This window comes from Pithys albifrons, chromosome 5, assembly GCF_047495875.1.
Source record: "Pithys albifrons albifrons isolate INPA30051 chromosome 5, PitAlb_v1, whole genome shotgun sequence".
Taxonomy (NCBI): domain Eukaryota; kingdom Metazoa; phylum Chordata; class Aves; order Passeriformes; family Thamnophilidae; genus Pithys; species Pithys albifrons.
The window spans coordinates 18,417,602-18,441,907 of record NC_092462.1 but is presented as its reverse complement, the minus strand read 5'-3'; the positions used below and the strand labels follow the sequence as shown (position 1 = coordinate 18,441,907).

General features: G+C 42.1%; 1 protein-coding gene across 13 annotated transcripts in view; it reads right to left on the bottom strand.

The window, feature by feature from the left end:
* The window catches only part of ADGRL3 (adhesion G protein-coupled receptor L3), a 513,478-nt gene that overhangs the window by 52,936 nt on the left and 436,236 nt on the right, over nt 1-24,306 (bottom strand). For 12 of the 13 annotated variants that reach the window (XM_071555824.1, XM_071555826.1, XM_071555815.1 and 9 more), the window contains 6 exons: nt 22,760-22,968; nt 21,908-22,084; nt 10,980-11,189; nt 10,130-10,350; nt 2,176-2,242; nt 675-766 (listed from right to left, as the gene is read on the bottom strand). In XM_071555824.1, the coding sequence (XP_071411925.1) occupies nt 675-766; nt 2,176-2,242; nt 10,130-10,350; nt 10,980-11,189; nt 21,908-22,084; nt 22,760-22,968 (976 nt within the window). The remainder of the gene's footprint in view (nt 1-674; nt 767-2,175; nt 2,243-10,129; nt 10,351-10,979; nt 11,190-21,907; nt 22,085-22,759; nt 22,969-24,306) is intronic. The other variant, XM_071555816.1, reaches the window with a different exon arrangement.

Here is a 24,306-nt window from a genome sequence, read left to right as displayed (position 1 = left end):
GGTACTTGAACAAACAGCCACTGACAGAGACTGATATTCTATCAATATAATGAAGCAGCTTGCTAGACAGTAAAATGCCCAGATTTACTGGGCATTCAGATGCTAACCCAGTCCAAGGATGAAACATGCCATGGCTGGAAAGCACATCTGCTGATGTGGGCACCCTCTGATAAATACTCAACAAGTGCTGAAAGCAATCAGATTCTGGGGAGAATCTGGGTCATGAAATCTGTCAGGGGCCAAAACAAACAAAAAGGAAGTAAGGCTGCTGCCCTCAGTGCACAATGAAATAGTAATAATCAACAGTTTCAACACCTTCCCTGTAGAGACTGAAATAATTAGCTGGTAATTATTGGGCACTCTTTACATAGAGTGACTAGAGGATTACCTGCTTCAAGGACCGAAAGTGTAGCTTTGCCTCCTTCATGCAAAATTGAATGGCAAGTGCCACCAAATGGCAGCCAAATCCCAGTAGAGACAGCGCTTCATCATCAGCCACTTTTTGGTACCTATTAGAAACCACTCTGCAGTGCCATAACCCAGCATATTAACCCCGGTTATCACTGCTGCCGTCAGAACTGGTTTCCCTGTTATGCTCCTCAGAGAGGAATGGGGGAATAAACAGCAAAACACAGAAACAGGCAGAGAGAAAGAAGAAAACCCCAACCACTTACTTGATATTGTCAAGACATCCAGATTCGGGTTTCAGTATGGCAGTATGATGAAACATTTTATAGAGAGCAATCCCAAGGAAGATGACATTAAGCTGCAATGGAGGGGGGGGGGGAAGGGAAAAAAAAAGATTATGTGACACAGCACAACATGATGAGGAGAAAGTCAGCTTCTCTGTAACAGATGGATTACTGTAGGAAATTAGCTCTCACTACAGTTTTATAGTGACTGAATCACAGAAAATTTCCAAGCATTTTATGAGGTGACCTGGCCTGTAGACTGCAGGACTAGTGATGCTACAGCCTTAACAAAGCCATGGCACTGTGTATGTTACTGATATGAGACTGGTTGTAACCTCAACTGTAGTGCTTCATCAGCATTATGGAAAATTAAAAATACTTGCTGTAATGGCTTTTCTGTGTCTGAGAAGTGTACAAGCATGAAAAGTCAGTCCAAGCATCTTGCTTAGCCAGGCCCATTGTAATGAAGTATAAAGGCATCTTTTTCTGTGAATACATCTTTTAGACATGGTGTAATGGGGCAGATGGGCAGGGAAATCACAGCTGCTGATGTTTAGCACAATGTAAAGGTGAAAAACAAGAAGGAAAGGGAATTTGCTTTGTGCTGTAAAAGATGTGATAGTGTTTCAATGCCTCAGTGCTAACAAAGCTGCCAATTCCTGGAAAGGAGTTCCTCCAAAAGCTCAGTCTAGAGTTTGAGACGTAATCAAAAAGGGATGATATCTTTTTATGAATTAATCGCCTAAGGGGAAAAAAACCCAACAGTTGTGGCTGGTGGTGTGGCCCTCTTCTTGATGTGGAAGGCTGCTGAAATGGCCTCCAGTTGCAGAAGAAGCTGAAGAAGCAGAGACAAGGTCTGTATTGAAGTGAGAGAGCCTGGTTTTCTGTACTAGCCAAACTGTAGTTAGTCAAAACAAAGGATGGTTTATTTAAACCATGTAGCGATTAAAGTATAAGAAAACTCCAGCAGTCTCTAAAGTTGGGTCCTCAACTTTGTTGTTGTGTTAGCTGATATGCTGGCAATGTGCTAAACATGAAGTCATACGAGCTTCAGCTTCTGCTGCAAAGTCAAAAACCCTCATCAAACTTTTCTTCTAGTTTGGGCTTCATTTCATCCCCACATCCCATATGTCGCCTTTTCATTTTTTTTTTTCCATTATCAATGCAAAGCTTTGCTCTGGAATTGAAAAAGTAAGTGAACAGTGAGTAGCATCAAAATAGAGTTTGTCACTCCTAAATGTCCAGTGGTAGTAACCAAAATCTGCAAGTGCCTGCTCTGAGCCTCCCCAGACCGTTTTGATCAAGTATTTTGCAATGCCAAGAGCTTCTCATAATGAGGGTCTAATTGCTTGTGCCAGGCAGGGTCAAAGAAGAACATGCCTTTCCCAAATTAATCTGTGTAAATTAAAGATAAAGAGTAAAGGGACAGCAAAAGTTTTATTTCTTGACCTGAGAGATGGAGTAGTTAATTAGGAGTTCTTACCATAATTATCAAGGTCGCTGGTCCTATAAAGCTCCAAATGAAGTAGGTGTCAAGTCGGAGCCAACATCTGTAATGAAACACAGGGGAAAGAAGGCATTCAAGGACTGCACTCAGGACATACATCAAGAGTGAGCAAGTGACAGAGAAGAATGCGAGCTGCAAAACACGCCGGTGGGAGACAGGAAATATTACATTGCTTGTTCATTTAAATGCTGAATTATGTGCCCAATTTCTGACAGCGCTATTGATGGAGTAAGATAATTACCGCTAGAGGAAGCAGGGAGAAAATGGCACAAGGCCTATTTGCTAAGGCTTTCTGCATCTATCGGAAAAAATCCTTATACGGAGGGGTTTTTTTTTAGGGAAGGGGTCTGATGAACATCCATAGAGCTGCTTCTTTGCTTTATGCTCCTCTTTGCAATGCAAGCTGTCTGTCAGCTGTCAAGTAAGATGACATTTCCCCAGCAATCAGATCAGAGTAAATATGGTGCAAATAGGAAGCATGAATTGGATAACAGGAGGCTGAGGTTCAATTAGGTTCAGCAACTTCCCCTTTAAAGTGTTTTATTTCCCAGAACCTCCAGAGTGTTTTGTTTCCACTGTTTCCAGGGTTGCATATGGTCTGTGCTATCACAAGAAGTTGATTCATGGCCTAAAACTAAATTATTAATCGCTTAATTTCAACCGCATTTAATACTCCCCACATTTTTTAAGGCCCTTGGGAAATTACATTTCCATTCCTAGTTCATTCCAGGCGACAGGAAGATAAAATGGAAGTGACTGGTTACAAGACAGACGAATGTAAATTCCAAGAAAGTTTCACATGATGTTTAAAATAATAATATCTTGTCATGTTTGCAATGCTGCAAATCACAGCTCCATTTATACACAAAGGACTGAGAAAGCATAAAACCACTCATACTAAACATCCAATGGAATTCTGTAATTAGTCAAGTGACAGGGACTGTATATATGAATTCATCATGGTGGAAGAGATAGCAGTTCTCAAAAATGACAGCTCTAATGTACGTGCTTAATGTTTTTTTCCCTTCCAATGGACTTTGCAACAGGCAGAAATGTCTGTGCCAGCAGCCCTGCATGAGATGATCAGCAGGAGATGCCTGCAGAGAGAATAATATAACATGCCCTGAACCTCTATGACTGGGAGAAGCCAAGATATGAATAAATTCAAAAATGCAGAGAAAGCTTCTCACTTCCCCTCCGTGACCACATAAATTTCAGGACTCCTCAGTGTTGAAGATGTATTGAGATATATATATAGTCATACCACTATCTGTCACAAATTAAAATACTGTCACTTCTGTGACTGTCATTCCTGAGCTGCCTCTGCAGCCACTTATCCAGAATCTTCATGTGATAACATCAAAATCTTAATGTAAGAGGCAAACAGAGGCTTTCAGAGCGATTTCAGGGAAATCTTGTTTCCTCAGTGGTTGCTGAAGTTCAAGGTGATTTAGATGCAGCGGGTAATGGAACAACATGAGTGACTCCAAACTACTTGAGTCTGATTCCTCGTGGGAAAGGGTTTATGTGATCATGACATCTGTGTATCATCCATAATAACATCTGAACTGTCACCCAATTGCAACCAGATTTGACAAAGGAATAGAGGTTTCAAGGATAATGAAGTACCTGTAAAAAGTCCTCTCCTCCATTCCTGAACAAAGATGTCTGCATAGCAGCAGTTCCCACCTTACATGGCATTTCACACTCTATACCTACCCCACCCTGCTTAGGAAAACAGTGTAACTAGTGTTTATGCCTCAGCTGCTCTATATAAATCAGGGAATATGCAGCCCCACCACTTTTTTTCTACTGATGATGAGTGCTGGCATGTGGGAGAGGACTCAGAGGGCTGTGGTTTTTCGGGTTTTTTGTTTTGTTTTGTTTTGTTTTTAATGGAAATATTTTGAACTTTTTTTTTTTTTTTGCGTTTAACATGCAAAACAAACTCCAGTCTCTGCAGCCCAGGAGTTGGGAACACTGTATTTTAGTTGCCATCAACTTGGTTTTCCTTCAGCATAAAGAGTGAGCTGGCTCCTGGAAAGTCCAGGGAAAAGGAAACACATAAACCCTCTCTTTACCTCTTAAAACATGATGGTCACATCTGGTGCAGCTGGTTTTGAATTCATATAGATTGAGATACAGGGAAAATCAGTGGAAGCTGAAATACAGACTGGGTGAAAAGCTGTGCCAGGATAAGGGAAGAAGTGCAAAGCAATTAGTTTCCTTTACACAGTCAAATGGATGAAATCTTCCATACTGTTCCGCTAAGAAAAAAAAATCCGTCTCTTCAGTTGTGGACAACAACTGAGTGGCAAGAGATACGGATACAGTGGATGGAAAACAGAAGAGGAGTCAGGTCCTGCCCTCAGGACAGGCAGGGGCCAGTCATGGAGCAAAAGGAGGCCCTTCCAATAGAGAGATGGCTTCCCCTAAGCCAGAGTACAGCTTGTGAAAAACAGAGAAAGCTTTTTTTCTGCCTCTCTGCACACTTCAAAGAATGTGATGTAATTTTTTATTTGTTTGAATAGAAAAATTGCCTTTCTACGAAACCATGTATGATTCTCAGTCTTGGGTGACTAAAGGGAAAGCTGTAGGACTGATCTGCAGAGGGACTTAAAAAGCTGTGGAGCTTCATGGTCATCAGGAAGAGATGCAACTTTGAACCTGTTTAAGTCATATCTCATTAAAAATGCAAATTAAGACCAAAACATCAAAACACAGGCATCCCGCCAATTGCGTTGTGGTGCTGTAAATTGCTAATCAGACAAGTACCACACTGAGCTTTTCTTCCCTTAAAACACAAAACCCACATGCACAATGAGCTGCATAAATGAGCTCCTCAAAACAAGGAAGCAATCAGGCAACTCACTTCCCAAAGTTGCTAATCTTGGGATGCCAAGTTACTTTCTGACCCTCCACACGCAGCTGCACTGTGAGCACAGACTTGCCACATTACAAGTTTAGACTTCACTGCCATTAAGCAAATGAGCTGCTTCAGGGCTCAGAACAAGGCAGAGTGGATTATCAGAAAATGTGCGGATGTGGAGAATATTGCTCAAAACTCCATTGCTTCTTCCAAGAGTCACACCATCGTATTCAGTTCTTGTAATGAGCTCTGTGGCACTGCTTTCCTATACTTTTTAATTTCCTCCTTTTCCACAGTGACAACTCACACTATTCACCTAAAGCTTTTCTCAAGTAACAAAGACTACAAAGAGTTTACTCTATTTTCTGCGTGAAGAGAAATCAAATACTAAACTATCCCTGGTGTGCATTAAATATAACCAATAAACAATCATTAGCTGCCATTGGACCATAAAATTTGAAGAGTCCTAAACATATCATGTTGTTCATGGGAGCTCAGCGGTTTGTTTCATGTGGCTATACAGCTTTCTTGTCAGGGTGCAGTAATGGAATATGTATGCACCAGACATGCCTTTCAGGGGTGCAATACAGGTTCTGCTTAATGGAGTTCAGCATCCACATTGCTCATGCTTCTTCCTCCCAATACTGGCAACAACCCTGCAAATAAAACAAGTTCAGTGGAGCCACCCAAGACAGACCACATTGTTAGAAGCTATTCCTGAGCTACATTTACATGCATGAAATGTCGGCAGCTGGCTGATGGACTTGGCGGCTGTGTACGTACACAGGGCTTTCATTTTGCTTTCTGACAGCTGGATTGCTTACCATGTATATCCTGCTTTATAGCATTCCAAAAGAGGGGAGAGGGAGGAGGAAACAATTGAGAGATTCCTGCCATGATGAATTTGATCACCAGTGGATGAATATACCTACAAGTACATTTTCTAAAATATATTGAACCATTCAAAGCATAGCTGCTTTCCTCTGCAATTTGTAAGAGACTTTGATATGAAACCCAGGAAAGTATGGGAATATGAAATGGCTTCTTGCTGTTGATTTTGGATGGCCTGCTTCTACAATGAGTCCTCTCAAAGGGAGGCTTTTAAAGTCTTAATTGAGCTTTTACTGAATTCTAGACACAAGTAATTTTCAAACACTAATAGCTGCAAATGGTATTTTTCCTCTGCATTTTGCAGCATTGCCCACCACAATCCTTGAGACCAAATCTGGCCAGGAGACTGATGGATTTTGTTTACATACAGGACAAGGCACACGATATAACTTTTTTAAACTGCAATCTCAGTATCTTCTCTTTTTTTTTTTTTTCAGCAAAATCTGAGCTGTGGTCATTAAGACTCAGCAGCTGAAGATCTGACCTGTAAGAAATGGCATCTTGGAAGTTCACATGAGCATAGCCAGAATCACTCTGGCAATGTGCAGGAACCACGCTGTCTGCAGTGGAGCTCCCTGCTTTTTATATTTACTTTAGAAATTACAGGCAGAATAAAGTGAGATGCAACATTTCTGAAAGGACCAAACACAGTTCAGCTTGTTCCTGTGAATGGTCCCTGCTGGCCTGAATGGGATGATCTTTTAATGGAATCACTGTGTTGCCACTTGGCTATAAAAGCTAACTAATCTCCTAATATAAGTGGTTTGAACTGTTCTTAAACAAAAAAATAGATTGATCCCAATTCTTGGAATAATTGTTAAAGAGTATCTCTGCAGGGCAGCTACTCAAAAATGCCAAAATGAATAGTAGAGCATGGGATGTTTCGAAAAATCACAAGGACCAAGTGACAAGCAAAGCAGCAAGGAGAAGAACAACTGCCTGTTCCTGGCTATGTAATCTGGGCATGTGTTACAAGAGGGTTGGATTTAGAAAGGCAAATGAAATCAAGAAAACCTACACTGGGTGTCTAAGCAAATAATTCTGAGATGTATGAATGGTGGCACCAAATGCCAGGCAAAAAACAAATAACACTAACAGCTCCATAAGTCCTGCTTAAACAAATGCAGTAAATAATGGAGGGAGGCAAGTAATATATTCCAGAGGATGTTTTACAAAACCTGGCAAAACCAAGCAACTTCTTGCAATCAAATTATGTATGCCTGGCATATAGTTCACTACAAATTCTAATCAGTTCTACCCTTCTAATAACATTATACTGAAAAATACATCATCATCCATCAACCAGATGGAGCATGATAGTTATACAAAACATACTGTATTTTTTTTTATTTTCCTCTATGAGAACGTGATAAAATTGTGCATTCTGGAATTAAAAATCAAAAATAAATATTTCAGGCTTTGCAAATATCTGTAAGTACTTATTTGCAAAATATTATATATAATGTTTAATCATTAAAAATACTTTATGCTGTGGGGAGGGAAACATATTTTACTGTCATACACACAGGACTGCTGCCTCCTCAATGCCAAAATAGGAAGTTGTGTTGTTTGCCTTCAGTGAATTTCAGCCAAACTTTCTGCCACTGTCTCCCATGCCATGAAGACATTTGGGCACCCAAGGCCTGTGGGAAAAAGCAGGGTATCTCATGAAATATGTTTATTTTGCTGTGCTTCAGAAAGGTTCCTAGATGAATCTAAGAGGAGCAGCAAAGCTCCTGTGGTGCTCTGTGGGAGCTGTGGTGAAGGGCCATGTGTTCCCAGGCTCTACAGCCAGCCTGCTGCATGCTGCTAACTCCCACAACCTACACTGCTACTCTGGTCCTCCCTACAGAGCGTCATCAAGAACTTTGCAAAGATGAGGGCGGATGCAAATCAACTGCTATCTCACGTGCCAAGCCATGCCCTGGGCTTGGGAATGTTCTTTCACTATGAGGGAACAAAGACATTCTCAGCACCCAACAGTTACAGCGCACTGTAAGAGAACGCAGTTGGTGCTCGCTCCAAATGAGCTGCAATGCTGGGTTATCTTGGCAGCAGCTCAAAACATTGAGAGAGAAGTCAGAAGCATCACTTTGGTGGTCCAAACCCTGTGATGGCAATATTGCAGAGGTCATAGGGTGAGCTGTGTGCAAAGCAGCCACTAAATACCAGACTGCAAAGTGGACACAGCTCCAGCAATGGCATATGTGTGGGAATTGGCTTTTCAGAGAGCTGGACTCATGGCCCTTTGGCTCTAACATGTTTGAAGCTCAACGTGCCACATGTAGGCCTCTGTGAAGAGGTAAGTCCTCCATAGAAACACCACAGTAAGAATAAATTTGTCTAAAGAGACAAGGAAAAATGTTTCCAATACCTGATTCAATAGGTGCTTATATATAGCTCAAGAGGGGACGTGAATAGAAGAGCTAGTTGGGGCAGAAAGCAGGTGGCAGGCAGCTGATGGAAAGTCTTCTCCAAAAATGGTGATCAGCTGATGTGTTACTTATTCTCTGCCCTCTAGGCCCGTCAAAGTCAGTCAAACTACTTTGGATAAATCAGTAGAGATCCTTGAAAACTTATACACTCCTACCTTTATCTGTGTGGGCCATTTCCTTTCCACAAAGCATGACACTTATAAAAAATCAGGTTGCTATTCTCCTACTCATAGGAGGAACACAACACAAATATCCATCTGGGATCCAAACTAACCTGCTGGCATGGTAGGGAATCATGAGCAGCTCCACTGTTCTACAAATCTGCTTTTGCAAGAAATCAGGCTCATATATACTAATAAGATTACAGGTAAAAAATTTGCATTTGAACTTATATCACTAATATAAAATATCAACTGCTGCCATGGCCTGACACAACCTATTGATGCCGAAGGAGTTTTTGAATTTTCAATTTTCATATTTTGTAGATTTTAGAAACACAGTAGCAGTAGCTGTAGATTTTTAGTGGGTTAATATTTGGCAACTTAAGTAAAAGTCTTTCTATCTCTACCCCTGCTCCAGAACAGGCAGCTAAGATCTGCCAGCTGTTTAGTCTCTTTCTCAAGGTACAAGATTGGAGAATATCAGAGGGAAACATAAGCACAAAGCAGAGGGACCTGGAACACTGGAAAGTGTCCAGGAGACCTTGTGTGCTGAAGAAGAGGAGATGATGAAGACAGAGGGTCTTGATGACCCCAGCCCAAATTCCACAGGGGGTGGGGACTGGGAGGGGACAGACGTGGAACTGGACATGTATAAAGTAGTGATTGGATAGATTATATTATAAAAGCTATGGAAATCAAAGCTTGCATACACACACATCTATGTATTCCTGAATGAGCTGGAGTGCTCATTAAAAGTAACTACCCTTTATCTTATCTCCTACTAAAAGTTGGCTTGGAGTCTTTTTTACAGACTTTTAAGGTAACATATGCTAAAAAAGAGCTTTATAAACACCACCAGCTCATTGCTATGTAGCTTCCTACTGAGCCCTTAACTCAGTTAAAATGACATGGGAAAGGCAGCCTGACAAGTGAAGTAAAAAGAAAAAAAAAGTCAATAAAAATGCTTTGTTAATGCTATTGTAGCAAAGATGGCAAAGGGAATCAAAGGTTCAATTTTCCCTTTGTTTTCCATCAGACAGTGGTGCACAATAATCTAAATTGTCCATTGATATCAGCTTCAGCAACGTTGAAAACACATAAGAGTATTTATAATGATAAATGTTATAGCTGTTCCAATTTGCAAAGAGCCTAATGCACTCCACTGTCACCACCTATTTTGCTTGCAGGCTCTGTTAATTTGATAGAACACTTAAAAAAAGAGGAAGAAAGGAGTATTTCTTCATCCAAATAAGAAATACTCTTTGATTAGAGAAGGATGACCTTGCTGATACAGTACTAAACTGAGACTTGGGCCAGCTACCTCTGCTGATGTTTTGCAATGCTGTGATAAAATTTTCCTCAAGTGATTTCCCTGGAAAATACCTTTGCAAACCATTTCGTAGTGGGGAATTTGTCCTGTGTCATCACAGACTGCATCAGAGACACAGAGATGAAGCAAGGTGTGCCTCCTGGCTGAGCATTGCCTGCACAAGGCCTCTGAGCTCTTCATACACTTTCACTGTCCCAACTCCCATCTCTCCTGACCAGATCCAAGCAATGCCAAGCTCACTCACACTTTGTCCGTGCCATAGCTCCGGTAGTCCACTGCTGCTGATACAGCCACAATCAGCGCAGGCATGCCGTAGCCCACCAAATAGAAGTACTTCCTCCGGGAGTGTTCACTCTCAAAAACCTCCACCAGCATGATGTAGAGCTGCACCCCCTCCAGGAACATCCACGTGAAAGCTGCCAGGAAGAAGAAGTGCAGGAGGGCAGCAAAGACGGCACAAGCAATCTGCATGTGGATTGAAAAGAGCAAGGGAAGGTGTTTGTACCATGCTTAATTAAGGCAACAGTCAGGACTACTCTTAGTGGGAGGTTTAATAAAAATGAGGGAGTTCTTATCTTCCCTCCTCAAAGCAAGAACCTTTTTTCACTTGGAAAATCTGTGTGGATTATTTTAAATTGCATACATAAGTTATATTAAAAGATATGAAGGTAAGTATGTACACAATCTGGTAAATAAATAAACACATAAAGATATACATAGTACAAGTACATTTTTACAAACTGCTTATTAACCATATCACCATCCCTGGAGATTTTTAAAAGCAGATTGGACGTGGCGCTGAGTGCCATGATCTAGTAAATGGACTGGAGTTGGACCAAGGGTTGGACTCAATGATCTCGGAGGTCTTTTCCAACCCAATTGATTCTATGATTCTATGATTCTACATTATTTAAAAGCAACACACATACAGCCTCTGAAATCACAGCAGGCATCAGTATGTGACACCCAGTTAACCACCAAGAGGTCCAACTCTGTGAGGACAGCGCTGGAGTGCATCTCACTGCATGGTCATACATTGCACATGCACCGACACAAGAGCCTGTGACCGAAGCAGAAAGTGCTTTGCTTCTTACCGGCTGGTCAGTCCGGTTGATGCCGATGAGGAAGAGGAGTTCTGCCACAAAGAGGCTGATGCACAAGTTCTTGTGAATTGTGTTGCGGTCGCTCTGCAGCCCACGGAAGAAGCAGAAGGTGAAGATGCAGATCAGGAGGCAGACCAGTGAAAGCAGGATGCCAACCCATGTGATGAAGTCCAGGAGCAGGTCATGGACTGCATCGCTGTGCTAAAGATAAAACCAAAAAATCTCGTAATTTCATGATGCATGACTTCTAACTTATCCCAGACACCAAGTGAGGTTGTCAGAGACCCTTCCCCAAATATTGTACCTACTCACCAAGGTGTGGCACTAGGGACCACTACCAAAAAGATTACATGGACCTAAACTTGAATCCTGCAGCAAGAAAGCTCCAACCTGAAACACAGACTCCAAAGCATCTTGGAAGCTGCAGGTGCCCTGAACAGATTCAGATCCCAAAACATCCTAGAAACAATAACGCTATTGTTGATAATACTAAGATGTCACAGCTAGTCTTGCTTGCTGCTCCATCTTTTGCAAACATGGCAAAGGAGCAACTGGACACATAATACAAAGAACCATCAAACACAGTGAGTCAAGTGTAAAAAAGTGTTTCATGCTAAGTCCATTACAACCATTTACCAACAGTGAATAAAGACTCTTTAAATGTTCGCAGAGATGTATGAGCTTGCAGGCTTTGTACAGAAAGAGATTGCTTAAAGAAGGAAAGAAGTTTGATTTTTCATTTTCAAACCCTGGAGTTATATTTTAAAACTCCTGGGAAGTCAGATTGATCCCTAGAATGATACCCAGAAAAAAAAAAGATTTTTTAACACAGATCTGATTTTAAACTGTAACAGAATGATGACTTTAAGACAGCCTGAAAGTGAGTGATTCCCTGTGATGAACTACAGATTTACTCCAAAGCCATACAAACAAGGCCATTTGCAGTGGCAAAGTTAGGCAAGAAAGTTTTGTGAGGGGCAGCACAGGTGTGCCTTGGTTCTGCTGATAAAATACTGCTGCATTGCTCCTGAGCTTACACTACATGCCATTCACAGAAGGAGGAGGGGAGCAATGGGACCCTCTTGGTAAGAGTACCCTATCACCTTATTCCTTAATCAGGCTGTAAAACTCACCCATAACTCCCCAAGCTTCCATGAGATGCAGTTAAATTAGAGATATCATTACTTAGTAAAATGTAAATAAGAAGTGAGAAATACACAGTGAGTCAGGAGATGACTGCTTGGGGCTAAGTGGTTAGAGTCAATGAGCTGAGGAAAAGACTGCCTGGAAATCTCTGGGGGCTTTTCAGAAAGACCAGAGCAGCTTGAAACCAGCTTTGTGGTCCACCAGGCTGTGTTATAAATGGTAATCACATTGCCTACCACTTCTGGCATTTTGATGGCTTAGGCATCATGTAGGCTGGCAAATACAATAACATCACACTTCAAAAAGCCAGGGCAAACTGGAAACATTTTTCTCTCCGTAGGATAAAAGCTTATAATTAATGGAGAGAAAAAGGTGATTAATTTATCCATTTTCTTTGCCTGCTTGCCAATGATAAAGCCACATCAAATGTGAGGCCTTTCCCAATATACACTCTGCTATGTCAGCACCTGCAAGAAACAACTCAAACCTTTCAGGTCTTTGGCTTTATCAGCATGAGTGATAGCCATCAAAAGATAATGAAAGACAGGGAATGACTCTGCTCCATCTCTTCAAGTCTGGAAGTTTTCTCTCCAGGGAGACTTGGAGGTAGAGAGATGGGAGCCTTTGTCCAAACACTCCTGTAGCTCTTCCTGAATACTTCCAGTATCTAAGAAACTAGAGGTCACAAGTCCAACAGAGAGACAAGAAATCATTGTGGGCTTTCTGTAGATCACAACAGAAATGCCTATTTCAGCCAGCTCATCCAGCAGCGCCCAGAAAACTGACAAGATGAAGCATTTTCCTGGCGCCTGTGCATTGCTTTATCTCAGTGTCATTGCAGCTCATCCATCCCTCTTAACTCTGCGAAAAAATGTTAATGCAAACCTTGCACCTTGCAAATCATTCTTTCTGTTGTCTGAGGCTGCTGGAAAAGGGCAGGAGACCATCTCCTCATGAACAAGTCCTCATCTGATTGGATAGCCCTGCCAGGCTGAATGGACCAAAAGCTCTTAGGCTGGGTGAGCAGGACAAGGCAGCTAATGCAGGTGGATGCAAGGAGAAAAAAAACAGGCAGACACTGTCCAGATACATCCATGCCACCCAGATGCAGCCAACAGCAGAGATTCATCTATCCCAAGACAAATTTAGCTTGCTAAAGGGAAAATTCTCTAAGGGCTTCTTACCCTAAATGGGGAGATGAATCTCAAGGGTCTCAGCTCCTGCATCTCTTATCACAAAACCACAGCTCTGTGGACTTTAAGACATGATACAGGAATTACAGGTGTTTTTGCTCCTGGAGAGGGATCCTACCATCTAGGTTCATGGTCTTCCTCAGGGAAAGGCTGCTTGCCCAAGAAGTTTACCATGCTTAGCAATAAACTTGTTTCATTGTTGTATTATTATTATTATCACTCTTACTACTCTTCTTTTTAATATTAATCGTAAAGATAATACTGACTTTATGTACATAACACTCATCCCTAGAGTGCTGGGAAACAAACATAAAAACAACTTCTCCATAATTACAAACTCCCTCCCCAAACTCAACAAACTCACAAAAGAACAAACCAAAAAGGAATAATAACAATAAACTGGGAACAAGAGCAATTTAAAAACACCTCAGGGGAAAAAAATACGAATTTGCAGCTTTTCTAGTAAAGTCCAAGAGAAGAAGTGAGTTGAATTTTAAAGGCTGGGTACACTCCATCCTGTTTGGGATGCCCAATTTCAGGTGCTATTACAAAGCCAATGGGTCAGGGAAGACTTGATAAGCATTGGCATCCTTCCCAGGGAAGTGCCAACTACCCTCAGGGCAGGCACATTCAAAGTTTTCACACCAGCAAGTACAACAAAACAGAACTTGCCTTTTGCTGGAGACTGAAACTTGTAAATTATTGCACTGTCACAGGCCACAAAGCAGAATACTATGGGAAAAGGAGGAATAGTGGTAATCACTCCCAATACCATGAGCTTATCCTTGCCATCACCTAATCTGTGGGACAACCAAGGGAACAATGTACCTGGCTTACAGACCTGGCATACGGAGTGCCAGGGTTAAATATGATACATAGCATCGTAAGATTTTGTATTTGGGTTTTAGTCTCTGAGCCTGGCCCCTTAACTGCAGAAAACTGTAACAGGAGAAAATCTTCTCTTTACCCAGTCCAGCACTGTTCAAACACTTCTTGACTGAGGATAAATACCTTTGATGTGCATGCTAATCACTGAATCACAGAATGGTTAAGCTTAGAAGAGGCCACCCGTAGGGTCATCTGCTTCCATCTCCCTGCTCAGGTCCTACTAGACTCTAAACTGCTGATCATGACCCTCGGGGATTTGCCCTTCCCTGAAGATACCTAAGGACATCCTTCCTGCACAATGCAAGCCCTAGAACCTCTAAAGCATGCAAAAAATATCTGAAACCACCAGTGTATTGATAATAGTCAACTCTTGCTTCTCAGTGATCTCTCCCCAAACACCTTGAAAACTGGAAGAGCCCATGAGAGATACCAGACCAGATTGTCAGTCCAACAGAGAATTTCCTGACAGCATCAATCACCTCCTTGCCCAAATGTATCATGGCTGACAAGACTGGTGCTACATGGCACAGCACGCAAGACACTGACCTTTGTTACCACTAAGCTACACTAGCTTTACAGGTAAGCTGACATGCAGATTATTTCCACCACAGGAACAATTTACTAAGTAATTGAAAGAGATAAAATAAACCACTTCAGTTAGTTTCTATATTAAGTATGTTTTACATTTATGATTTAGGTATCAGCCTGACCCAAACCCTGTGAAAGGAGGTGTCTCTGGCTTTGGGACAAAGCTCTGCTTTAGCTCCAGTGCAGCCCCAAAACAGGCGGAGAGGAGTGCTGATGGAGACTTGTGCAGGAGATGTTACAGGAGCACTGGTAGCAACCACAGCAGAGTGAGCAGGCAGCCTAGATATTATCCAGGCTGGGAAAATCAATGAACAGCTCTGGCAGTGCCTGTACACCAGAGCTGAGCTAATAAAAACAAATCCCAGGGAATGTCAGCTTATGACAGAATGGCTCTCTCTGAGATGAACAACCATTTCCTCCCTTATTAAAAACATCAGCACAAGAAAACAGCAGCCAAACCAAGCTGCCAGCAGCAAAGGACACATTCCTTTGCCTAATCTGTCCCTCCAGGAATGGAAGAAGTAATATCTTTGGGGGGTGGAGGAATAAGCAAGCAGTAAATAAAAATACAATGTCATCAACTAGCTCAGATATGACCGCTCGACGCCTGGTGGAAGCTGACAATGTGCTGGGCCGGGCAGAGACCCAAGTGGGACAGGTTTGAACTTCTGTGCATTGCTGATGTTGCTCCTTGAATTCGTAGCTATCTGGAGCCATGTAGGATCTCTCTGCCCTTTTACCCCCATTGCTGGTAGTGAGAGAGGATTACTGCTATGACCTGGCTGTAATTGCTTTGTGGCTACGTGCAAAGGGATACTCAAGAAGCAGATGGGTTTGAAGATGTGCCAAAAGCATCAGCTGGGGTACATGGACTGGGAGAAAACCCCAAGGACTCCTGCAGTGCATCGGGGCTGGCTAAAGGCACCACCTGCCATGCTGTACAGTCATGAGATGTCTGGGGGAACTTTTTTCCCTCTGTGGCCAAGAGGAATATGTGCTGGGGCCATCCCTTCTCTTTGGCACCCATCTGCTCCATCTTCCCCAAGGATGCACAGAGGGAGGTAGGCAGCTCTGCTCCACAGCAAACACAGTACCCATGGATCTGGCATGTGTCCTCTCCATGCTCTGCAAAGGTGATGCTGTCATGGGCACCAGCAGGTCCTAACCTGGAAACAGAGAACGTAATTCCCACTTGAAATCTCTGTGCAACATACTGTCTTCTGACTATGGCCATTTGTAATCAGGCTCAGATCCCCAAGACCTCCGGCAAGGTGGTTTATTCACCTTTCCTCTCCTTGCCTTAGTCCACAAAGCTGCCTTCATATTCTGCACAGGCAACACAGACCATCTTCCTCCTTTTTTGTCTTCCTCAGCAAGATGAAGACCTCCTAGCAGAACTCTTTCCCACAAACTTCTCCCCAGAATGCAACAGCCTTCCAGTGACTGCCACAAGCAGCAGCCAGCCCAAGTCATAGAAAGCTCCATGGCCAGAATAAAGCTATATGGGGACAGGTGTGCACAGAGAAATGGGTACAGACCCCACCTCATCATGTGTTACAAACACTACTGCAGATACAGCATGTGGCAATAGCTCAACATTTCCAGTGTACTCACCAACACCACTGCAAATGAGATGTAGCTGAGGTAAGATTCAGTCATGGAGAGGAGGTGGGGCTTGCAATAATAATTGCATCCATTGCCCTGCTCTCCCATGCTGGCTGGATTTAGGCAGCTCTGCTTACTCATGTGGCATCTCTAACCCAAGAAATGAGCTGCAGTGGTTGTGCCAAACTCAGTATACACATCTACACAGCCAAGCTGCCAGCTTGTTAACTTGAGTTTCTGGGAGAAGTCTGGTCACAACATCATCAGCTTCTGCTGTTACAGCAATGGTCTTACCCAGCCCTGTGCTAAGAGACAGCTAGGACATAGTTCCACCATGCCATGATCACTACTTTGCTTCGGTTCTCACATTCACCATGCTCTCAGCCAGAAAGGAAGCGTGTAGCAAGACAGAGAGCAAGGCTTAGCACTTGCCAATAGAACCTGTGTGAATATTGCACAGGATCAGGAAAACCTGGAGGGTGATGTTCCCATGCCCCTGTGGCACAGCTCCTTACTATGAAGTTAGCCCTGTCTGGCAGCTCAGAGAGTCAAGAAGGGCAATGCTAAGCAAATACGCACCTGTTAGACTGAAGGAAAAGGAAGCCATGGCTAATACACTGCTGTGTGTTCAAATTTCTGGCACTTGTAAGCATTGAACTAAGAAACTGCAAATTCAGGGGTTCATGGGTATATATTTCTGAAGCCAGGCTCTAGCTGTTTTCAGGCTGGACCCAAAAAGTGGCAATCTGAGAAGATCTGGGTCAGTGCTTTGGGGAATGCACACACAAGGACCAATGGGATGTCCAGCCTGACTGAACTAGAAACAGTAAGACACAACTAGACCTCAACCCAAAACAATGTCTGTCAAACTAAGAGTAAGGAACTCAATGAACTTCCTGGAGTAACTTGCTGCTAACCATCTAACCTAGACAAAAAGCTGAAGTACTGCTACCAGCTAAAACCCTAAATCGACCCCATAGGCATAGATTACTTGACCTAATAGGTATATTTGAACTAATCAAGCATGCTGTTCAGAACTCCTTATTCTTGGAGTTCACCAAGGTTCCAGATTTCTGATCCTAACACAGACTCAAATACTGCTATATTTTGAATTTTAAAATTTCACTACAGACAAACATATTTAATAATTTTTCCATTTAATTAAAATATTTCTTATTTAATAACAAAATAAGTTACTTTTTACAATGTGTAATGTATATATTTAGAATTAACCCCTTTGATAGTTCAAAATTATGTGTCTTGCAAAATTCATTATATAGAGGTTTCAGTAATTTAATTCTGCAGTTAGACTGTTTTTGCAATCCTGTACCCACTTCTGCTTTCATTCACTTCTGTTCAATCCCACAAGTGCTAATATATGGATAAACCAGCTTGCAGTAACTTCAGCTTGCTCTTTATATCAGAAATGGCTGAACTGCTTTAGGCAATGGACCACTACATTCCATTTAGACGTCATATATTTTTATTCCTTTCTCTCCTCAGTCTGCCTTATGCTTCCATTTCCCAAATAATTAGCATAGTGTAATGTGTTTGTGATACAGAATAACACCTGAAAGCTTCCTATTAATTGCAACAGTTAAAACAGCTTTCTCTCCCCCCTACCTCCCGCTTTCTCTTTTTTTTTTTTTAAAGAAAGAAGAGTAAGATCTGGTATTCACTACATATTGAAAAGCAATGTTTATCTACTCTGAGGTACCTTTGCTTATTCTGTTTTAGGTGGGTTTTTAATTGCATTTTCCCATCAGCTCTGAACTTCGTTTCTGGCTGCATAATTTTCCCATGATACATTTAAGATGCATCTGCTATAATTAATATGAAGAAAAGCACAAGCTTGTATGAAAAACAGCTTGTAAATTTTGAATAATTCTGCAGCAATTACATAGGTAGAATGGCTTATTTAACTATGGGCTTTGTTCCATAGCATGGGAGCCACCACATTTTTATAGATTTTAAGGATCATAACATCCTACCGATTCAAGCAATAGATAGATATTAACATAGATCTCATCTATGTTAGAATACACTATAACTTAACCAAGTACCTATGAGACTATAATAATTTTCTCATAACATAGGTCAAATTAACTTCCTACATGGTAAAAACAGTGATTTGTTTCTGAGTCTTAAAACCTTTCTCCAGAGGGAAGTTCTCATTTTTCCTGGCAAATTGTCTGGTAGGGCAATGAACACTGCATGTCTCTGTAAGGCTACCCCTTACTAGGAGGATTCTTCAGTGAGATCCAGCTTACAACTCATTATACAGTCCTACTGACCTCTCCCCATGCTAGCTGGGGCTCTGAGAATGACTGGAGGGGTACCTGCAGGTGAAGGTCCATCATGTTTCCCAGCAGCTATGCATCCTGCTTGTGAGCACAGCCAGCTCTTACTCTTGGGCACTGTTATTTTATCCCACTGAAATATATGGGTGAATAAGAAACTCTGGGCCCAACCAATTTTAACAGGCAGAAAGCATCTTCAAATTAAACTCTCCCCTTAATCAAGTATTGTCCTATTAAGACCAGAATTGATCCCAGTAACTTCTACTCTTGAAGCACACTAATAAATCCCTGCTGCCATGGCCAGCCAGTGTCATTTTCTGCCCCTCCAGACAAAGACATATTGCTTTTTCATGCTAGAGAGCCAGAAAACCATCAATCACCTCCCTCAGCGGTGCTACCTTCCAGCTCCACCTTGCCACAATAGTCTCTGCTAATAATTAAATTGTAAGCCTGTAACTTGCAGAGCAGTCACTGAGATCTCCTTGGGAGAACAAGTTCTTTTGCCATGTTACCAGGGAAGGACATCATTCATGACCAGATGTGACACTTGTCAAACTGGTGCTGGTTTTTGATTAAGGAGCAGGACTCTGATGTCTGGTCCCCATGATGCCCAATGTTCATTCTCATTAAGCAGGGTGCTATATTCACTAATTACATGAAAGGATGCTCCCTATGGATTCAAAAATCCAAACAAGTGAAGACAGTAAACTACAAATCTCAATTACTGGAAAAAAATGGGGTTTGCTGCAAAACTCCCAGAATATTATTAATTATTGTGTGTACGACAGCACTCTTTAGGAATCCTAGTCACTGGTCAGAACACTGCTCTAAGAGGTCCTCCACAAGCATGAAACATCATTTCCCCAAGGATCATTCCACCTCCAAGAAGACTAATAAGTCTTTAAGGCAAGGAATGCCTTTTTGTACAAGACATGAGATAACAAAATGGCTCAAAAGCATGCCTATGAGCAGTGAGTGCAGGTCAATGAACGATGACAACCCGTATTTATTTTTAAACCTCCAGTTTCACAAAACAGCAAGCATTCTGCTGCCAAGACTTTAAAATCAACTCATTGCAATAGCATAAGGAATGTCATACAAGCCAACTCCCAGATTTGCCAAGAGCCACATGGTCAGCTCCACCAGCAGACCAGAGTGAGACAAAGTCACCAGGAAGAGCCAGGCGAGAAACAGCTGGAGGGACAAGTTGCAAATGTTTGCAAGGTGCACACCTGCCTTTGCTCTCAGACCAGGATGATCATTAAAGTGGACATGCCAGGAAGCTGTCCGGTTGCGTCAGATTCAACAAAGTGGAGCCAATTTGGCTCTTACAGCAGTGATACTTTGGCTGCAGCCAAATGATAAAACATGACCTAAAAGTCTTGAGGGCACTTGTTAACACCCAGGAACAGAGAGTAGCTAATAGCACACTGGCTTGGCACTCAGGAAGCTTCCAGCTGTAGCTCTTTCTGAACTGTTGGCTGAGCATGGGCAAGGAAGGGTCTTACGTCCTTTTTCTGCAAGATGAGATAACACCAGCACTACTTGTCTAATGAGGTTTGGATGAAATGTGTAGACAAGGCTGACCTACTTGCAGTTTGAGAAGGGGTTTTTCAGCACTAGCCTGTACCTGCACAGTGCAGTAGGGATTGCCCTCATTCACACCAATGGAGTAGAAAGCTATCTGCATTTCCCACGTGCAACCTCTGACTTCAGTGACTCAGGTATATCTGTTAATTCCAGAGAGGTGGTAACAAGGCAATCACACATTTCTTATGAAAATTCAAGCAGTTGTAGGAAACTGGCAAAACCAGACCTGAACAGCAGAATGCCATTAACCTGTAAATACGTGCACTGAATAGGCCACTTCTTTAGATATCTCCCAGGACAATGCCACAGTCGTTTAATGATATGATTCCTGGACTAGGACTGCTGCACTAGCAACAGACCTATCCTGCGTCTCTCAGCTGGACCAAGCTGTTGTGGCAAATGTGCTCCCAGGCTCTCATGTCTTTTTTTGCAGAGCTTTCATCATGCATGACGGTTGTTTAATATATGTTTTATTGCAGCTCTTCACACTCCTCTTCAGATCATTAAGTGGAACAAAAATGCACAAAGCAAACACACTGGAAGACTATTTGAGAAAAGATCTTTTAAAATCATAATAGCTTTTGTGGTTATATACAGTCATGGATGCAGTTCTGAAATGTTCTGCCTGCATGGAAGATGCCAGATTCACATCTAGCTCAGAGCTGTGGTTTCTGCTGCAGTGCCAGGCACATGAAATGAAGACACTGCAACACAGAAAATGACTAGGCCACAATCTTTTGAGCTTCAGGGCCTATTTGTCTTCTTTCTATAGCAGCTGAGACTGTTCTCAACCAAAGACAGCTAAGAGAGCTTAGGAAATGGAGGACCATCTGAAGCATTCTCCTGGTTTTGAATAAAATCCCAAATTAATGCTTCACTCCCCAAACCACTGCAACCACAGGAAATATCTACTTTCAGAAGTAACTATTTAGCTCCAATGGGGATAATCATGTGGAAAGCCAGAATTACACCACAGATCTAAATGCAGGTGAGGGAACTAGTTGATCATATACTGGCCTCAGGTATATATACAGTCTACTTAGGATGGCATAAGAAGCTTCGCTTTTATGTGTAGGTCACTGTCACACAGTGAGATGCAGAGAACGTAACTTTTTCCCCCTAATTGGAAGCAGGAAGACACTTCTGGCTCCATGCATGCACCTCAAACAAGTATGTGTGGCAGTGTATCTGCAGCTGCTGCAAGCAGGACACACAACTTGCACCTCATGAGGCAGACTGCATGTTTCTGTCCCATTACGTAAGGTATTGCTATTCCCTGGTGTCACAGTGAGGACCCCACGAGCAAGAACCCAGTCAGGAAATGTTCTGCCATATCTAAAGGATATGGCAACTGCTAGCATGCTCACTCATCATCCTCAGCTCAGAACTGCCCATGCCAAGAGCTTAAGACAGACTTTGCATTGCTGTGACTATCTCCTGTTTCACCATAGAGCAGAAGGAAGATTTCCACCAGATGGTTTCTACTTTTAGAGTTCCTGTCACACAGCAACTTCCCAGCTCAGCTCCGTTTGCAGTAAGAAAATGGTATTACACATTGACCAGTTTTCCTGCCCGGTGCACTGGCAGCCAGTGAATCTACAATACCTACCTTAACTTCCACATGTGCCATTAGGACTGCAAAGTTGGTTAGGTGATTACAGGAGCACGTGGTGTGCGTCTTGTTAGTTGTCAGGAGGCGACAGCCCTGGGTGGACCAATACCCTGTCATTGTACGCTTTGTATAGCTCCAAAATGAACAATTTGGGTTGAAATTTTCTTCAGACTGCTGCAGGGAAGAAATTAATAAGCGGAATAAAAATGACAGGCTCTCAGAGATTTTCTAAATGCACTATTGGGGCCCTTCATAACTCTCACCCTTTAATTTTAGATAAATATTCAGCGGTGGTTTATACATCAAGTCTTACTTGCCAATGGTAGAGAAAGTTAGATTGTTGCTGCCCTCTTTGCTAATGCAAACTTAGTTCTTTGTTCTTGATTAATTTCAGACATTGACTAAATCCAGCTCTTCAAACCAGACTGCTTCATTTGCATTGCAGAGCAGAGAAATTAATTGCTTTAAGCAATCAACTTTGCAATGACTGTGCTTGGCTAACAGGAGGAGTAGCTGTCCTCTTTCACTGTAATTCCACTTTCCTCTAACATTCCCTGCCATCATGATAAAATAATATTATGGTCTATTCTAATATATTGGTAGTTTTTAATTACAGAACGACGTGTGTCAGCAACTGAGCAATGGGCATCAGCTCAAAGGAGACACTTCCTTTACTTCTATTAATGCAATGTAAAAGAGACCTTCTCCATAAATAACACAAAGTGCAAAGGAACAAAAGTATAATTCAAAATCTAATCAAGGACTACTGGAGGCCTCACAGCAGCCAACTTTTGCATCACTTCATTTCTGAAACCAAACAAAAGAGAAGTGCTTTTCAGACTCACACACCTTGATGTGCTTGACAGTAAACACCACAGGATCAGCCAGGTAAACCTTATTGCTGAACTCTTTGTTTATTGCTGCAGTGATGACAGGGGAGTTGACAATGACGGAGTGATTAGTCGACATTGCTTCTGTTCCCAACTTCATACTGGCATTCTCCGTGGAGAGATAGGTGCCCAGGTTGTTGTACAGTACAAAAGCCACCCTGATTTCACCTAGAAGAGCAGTAAGAGGTTAGATATTCAAGTCAGCTCACTGGGGTGGTGTTTTTCTAGATGACAAATATTTTTTCTGAACCAATTTCAAAACTTCTCTGAGAAAATGTGAAATGACCAATGTGGCTTATGAAAACCAGCCTCCTGCCAAATCCAGTTTGCACCAAGAGGTGCAACAAGCAGTCCATGGATAAGAAGGGCAGAGCATCTTCTTCTGAAACAAACTTTATAAGCAAACAGATGAGCAGAAGACAGACAGAGAAGGTGGGCTTATTTTTGGCATCAGTAGGTGTAATTGGTTCCAAGAAAAAGAGGCCAGGTGGTCAATTTCCCACCCGACATCCTCCAGGCAATGCTTGGGAAACATGTTTTGTGCTGGCCTGTCACACAGATGCAGTATAAAACTATAATTTAGTGTAAATAAAGACTATCTCAGAAAAGTGTAGGGACAAATCTGGAAGGAGAAATCAAAACCTTTCCAAAGCAGCTCCAATTTCACATGACAGGTAAAACAAAATTGCAGAAATTTCTTTTTTTTTTTTTTTAATATGCCAATCAGATAAGCAGTAAAACACCACTAGGGAACCTGCAGAAAACCTAGGCTACCAGCCAACTGTTTTTAACTGAAACCATCCAGTTTGCCTTCTGTTTTGCACATTATTTCACAGGCTATAAATAAGAATGGAATGCAAATAGTTTGCCTTTATTTGTATGAGCTGTGGAGAGGTATGTTTCTGTTTCTACAGAAATCACCACAGCCTCTGAGGAAGGTGAAGAACTGATGACTCCAAACCTAAGTCCTTCTCTGATAATTTATTTCTAGGTCTTTGGTGACCTCCAGGCATATGCCCAACTGATGCAAACTGATGAGGTTCTTCTGATTTGACCAGAACTCCAGCAATACTCTGTTTAGAAACCCAAAAATCCCCTTCACTGTTGCCAGCAGAGTTTCTCTTTCCCTACAAATCTTCAAAGCTTGATAGTGGAGTGAAACTCCTGCCCCAAAAGGAGTTTGCTACACATCTTGAGTTTTATACTGTCTAAAAGAAATACTTCTCTCCAAATCCACCATCCAAAGGTACCAAATGCCATCTAGGAAGCCATGACAAAACTTTGTTTCTGAACCTGGTAGTTCAGAAAGATCAAACTTTTCTCTCAACGGTTGCCTGAAATTTTTGGAACTTTTAACACATCTGATCTGGCTGTAATAAGGCCCTATCACTTCATGTTCTTTATTCCTTAATCAGAGAAGGTTCCCCAGGGAAGGTTCCCCAGAGTAGTTGAATGTCCCATCTATGGACGTGTTCAAGGCCAGGTTGGATAGGGCTTTGAGCAGCC